The sequence below is a fragment of the Montipora foliosa genome, chromosome 12 (genome assembly GCF_036669935.1).
Source record: "Montipora foliosa isolate CH-2021 chromosome 12, ASM3666993v2, whole genome shotgun sequence".
Taxonomy (NCBI): domain Eukaryota; kingdom Metazoa; phylum Cnidaria; class Anthozoa; order Scleractinia; family Acroporidae; genus Montipora; species Montipora foliosa.
In genome coordinates, this window is record NC_090880.1 from 12,599,966 (window position 1) to 12,604,655 (window position 4,690).

The following is a 4,690-nucleotide window of genomic DNA, read 5'->3' on the forward strand; positions in this document are numbered from 1 at the left end:
GTCAATCTGTTTCGGTAAAGGCATGTCCCGATGCACAATTCGCAAACACAATTTGCCCCAAATCAATTTATTTATATATCATAATTCACAAAGGTTTCCCATCACTGTGAATATGAGAGTTAAATAAATTCAAAAGAAAGTAAAACGTTGACTACCTTGTAGGCAATTCCGGATGGACATTTTGTAAATCTATCTAAAATTGTGGAAAACTTCCAGGCGCGAACATCAAAATAACTTTACCATTCCTATTCAAATATGCGGATGTATTTAGCCCAAAAAGTCTAATATTAATATAAAAACCGCAAACCGGTAACCGTCAAGTGTATGAGATGAATTAAGAATGTAATTACAAGGTTGATTAAACCTCTCCTTGTCACGTTTTCAGGCGTATCGCGTCTGGTGTTTATTAGGTCGTTCACACGGAATGGTGTGTTTCGCTGAAGCCGCAGGTCGTTGCGTGGAACACATTAAAAATAACACTGTCCAACATGGCACATCACGAAATGGAGAGATTTGTTTTTCGATGTTCATTCGGGGATACTCGGAAAAAATCCGAGTACTCCCTATGACTTCCCGATTCAGACGCTGCAGTAGTTCGGACGTAGTTTGGACGTGAGATTGGGAGGTCGTAAGTTTGCCTCCTGCAAAGGAGCAGTCGAATTTTTTCCGAGTATCCCCGAGTCAGCATTGAAGTTCACATAACATTGTAAGATTGCTATTAGTACAATCATGGTACATCACGTACAAAAATAAAACTACAAATTCCAACAATCAAAACGGTTTTTTTTACATTCACGATAAGTTTTTACTTTACTTGATCAATAAATAACCATTTTTAGAAATTTTCTTTTACATGACTGTTTAAAGGCAACTCGATAAATTTGTACAAAGTTAGAGCTTTTACAAACCATACATCATGTTCAGTGCAATTTTCGTTTTCCTTCAAAACTTTGCTCCTTCCAGCTCAAAAATATCGCACGTTGGTTTGAATTTATATCAAATAAATATGCTAAAAACAATGCATAAATATCTCTTTGTAAATGATTTAGAAATCCTCACTTCAGCTTATGTAGCGCACTCTGTTTTCCTGAGAAATCCATCCACATCACTGCCCAAGAAATGAGCGCATTGGAGATACCAAAGCACTAAGCAAAAACGAAAACAAATTTCAACTGAGTAATATCACTGTGATGCTAAATTTAGTTTTCGTCAAAATGACATCTGCAGCTCAGAAATGAGAATAACAGAGATTCTCTGAAAATTCTTATTCTTATTATAATGATTGACCTGTACTAGAAAGGCGCAAAGCGGACATGATTAACAGAAGCGAGAATGCGTTTCTCACTCGCAAAGTTTCTCAGCTCTCACGCGCACATTAATCACGCGAGCTTCACATACTTAAAAACTCTCTGCAGTCCTGATGGAGGTTCCTCGCACTGATCAGAGTCTGTCAAAACAAAATCGAGTTTTATTTAATTTTTTAATTTAAGAAAGAAAACTCAGATTAAGGTTTACATAGTTAATTGCCGAAGCCAGAGGCTTATATGGCAAACAAAGATCATACAGGAGATCAGACGAACTACCAGATGGCAAACATTAAAAAAATGACAATACAAATAAATATGCAATTAAGTATACGTAATTAGCCTTAAAGCTAACTATTATATCTTATGAGAAAGAGGTTGAAGGCATTATGAGAGGAATTATGGTTCATGTTTAAACGAAAAGTTGTATGATAGTTTTAAAGATTGAGAGAATTGCCCTTTTCACGGTTAGTTTTTCTCATTTGCATTACAATATGTCTGAGCATGTACGTGAGGCAATAGACCATATTCGTATTCTCAGTATTGGACTGGTACTAGCTTGCAATGGAGGCTAATGCGGGGGAATATATTAAAAAGTATTTGCATTTGAAAAGATTCCCCCGCATTAGCCTCCATTGCAAGCTAGTTCCAGTCCAATACCGAGAATACGAATATGGTCTATTTCGGGCTATTTTGTAATTTTAACCCGAAATTGCCTCGCATCGACGTTAGATTACATTGTATTGCAAATGAAAAAAACTAACCGTCAAGAGGGCTATTGCGTAATGAGAGAGGAATATCATTTCAAATTCAGGGACCCTGTACCCGCAAAGAGAATATGGAGATGTAAGTTATCTTTCTGCCTTGTAAAATATTGACGACAATCAGAATTAAGTTTGAAGAGAGTCAAGGGAGGAATGGGCAAGGGCTTTCGCATATGAAGGAAAACGAAACAAGAGACTTGGTGCTTATAAATATTGAATATATTAAGAATGTTTAATGTGCTGAATAGAGGCTAGGTATGTGCACGTGGTGGGGATTGAGTCATGATTCTTAGGGCTTTCCTTTGGAAACGAAGGATAGGTTGTAGATGAGAGGGATATGTAGAGGCCCAAACCATAGAACAGTACTGTAGGTAGGGAATTATTATAGAATTATAGAATTATATAATGTGCATAGAATATTTGTCAGAAAAAGTACACGAGATTTGGTAATGATCCCGATAGATTCAGCAACTTTGGAAGAAAACGCTTTGATGTGTGGTTGCAAGGACAGGTTTTGATGGATAATGACACCTAAAAATCTTGTGTTTTCTACTATATTTATTCTATTGTTATGGATAACGATAGAGAGACCATCAAGATTAATTGTCTTCTCGGACATGTACAGTGAAAGTTAGTTTGTTAGCTTTGAACCAAGTGGCCAATAGGGAAAGTTCGTATAGTTAACGATATTAATTTGTTCCGAGATGTTCTTGTGCTGAAAGAAAACATTGGTGTCATCCGCAAAAAGTATAAATGAGAGGTAATTTAAACATGTAAATGTATAAAAGAAAGAATAGTGTTCCAAGTACAGAACGCTGGGGAACACCACATCTAATACACTTTAAATTAACATAGGAAGCAGTGTTGATTTAAAGGAGTCAATTTGAAGATATTGAAAACGAGAGTTGAGGTAACTATGCATCCAGTTTAGAGGGGTGCCTCGTATACCAAAGAAATTTAACTTCTCTAGGAGGATGGAATGATTATTAGTGTCAAACGCCTTTTTGAGATCGATGAAGATACCTATAGTGTGTTCATTCTTTTCTAACGATTCAAATATTTTGTTAGTAAGTTCCAATGAGTGTTTCTTTCTAAAACCATACTGCTGATCATTTAGTATGTTGTGACAAGTAAGATAATTCATAAGACGATGATACATGGCACTGTCAAGAATTTTGGAAAAGCAAGGTAAAATTGAGATGGGCCTATAATTGGTGAACTTAGTGCTGTCTTCACTTTTGAATGCAGGAATTACCTTACTGATTTTGAGTCTATCAGGCACAATACCAGTAGAAAAGGAGATGCTACAGATTTGAGAAAGGGGAGATGCCAATAAGTCAATAGATGTTTTAATCACATTGATGTTAATAACGTCCACTCCCTCACTGTTACTACTTTTAAGAGAGGACACTATGTTAATAATTTCTTCAGAGTAGTGGGTGAAGTGAAGAAACTATCCACAAAATACCCATTCAGATATGATTTGTGGTCAACAGAAACATGGGGAATTTTGGCGCCTAGGGAGGGAGGGACCAATGTTAAACAGGAGCAAACATTTTTGGTTGAGGAGATCATTCGCTTTAGATAAATTGAATTGAATTGAAATTTCCATAACACGGGGTCTTTTAGAGATCTAAAGGGGGGAATAAAATAAATATGGGCAGTTGCTTTCACAGTAAAACATCTTATTTCTCGAGATTTTCAACCGTTAAGTGTTGGTCCCATACAAACAGAGTGGAAAAATAACTACATTTGAGACAGAAAATGATAACACTTCTTATACAAGTGAAGTTATGATCCTGGCAGTTGTGAACGCAATTTTAGCAATTGCGTAGCGAAGCCTGAAAAACCCAGGATTTCAACGGGGTTTGAATCCGTGACCTCACGATACTGGTGCGATGCTCTAACCAACTGAGTTACGAAGCCACTGATTTTGGGAGCTGGTCATTTGTGGATTCAAGTGTTCCCGTGATGAATGAATCAATGATACATACGAAATGATATATGAAATGAATCATATATTGAACTGCGAGAATCCTAACTTCACTTGATTCATATGCCAGGATCATATATGATTCATTTCATGGATATAATTTCGTTCACTTCCACACGGTTACAACGAGCTTTGTTTAAGTGTCACTTTGGCACTAAATGATAAAACTGTACAGAAATTAAATAAAATAAAATAATAGGTTGGTTTTAAGGAGGGGAAAACCGGAGTACCAGGGAGAAAAACCCCTCGGAGCAGAATAGAGCACCGACAACTCAGCCCACTATAAGCAGGAATCCGGATTCCGGAATCCGCAGACGAGAAACCAGAAACCGGAAACCGGAAACCGGAAATTTTAAGAAAGTAATACTCAATGAAACGTAAATCTTTTTACGATATGCTGTATTTCCTATTTCCTACCGTAAATTGTTAAGGAAGGACGGAGGTCTCGGTCTATCAGCCGATAAGAACCAGTAGTTAACGTTAAGTTCTTGTGCATCAAGCAATCTAAGTGGAAAGCCCGGTCTCAAGGGAGACATCAAGTAAATTAATGATCATAATCGATAATTGTTTAGTTTACGTAAAAGTAGTGATTGTGTTAACGATGAAACAACAACAATGATATTGAATGT

The 4,690-nt window shown here is 36.7% G+C and overlaps 1 protein-coding gene across 3 annotated transcripts in view; it reads right to left on the reverse strand.

Annotated features, from left to right (window-relative positions):
- Window positions 1-4,690, reverse strand: part of LOC137979374 (membrane-anchored junction protein-like) — a 21,459-nt gene continuing 16,769 nt past the window's right edge. The window contains exons 7-8 of one of the 3 annotated variants that reach the window (XM_068826619.1): window positions 1,399-1,447; window positions 1-1,145 (exon numbers count right to left, since the gene is read on the reverse strand). In XM_068826619.1, the coding sequence (XP_068682720.1) occupies window positions 1,106-1,145; window positions 1,399-1,447 (89 nt within the window). In that variant the 3' untranslated portion in view covers window positions 1-1,105. The remainder of the gene's footprint in view (window positions 1,146-1,398; window positions 1,448-4,690) is intronic. The other 2 variants (XM_068826617.1, XM_068826618.1) reach the window with 2 other exon arrangements.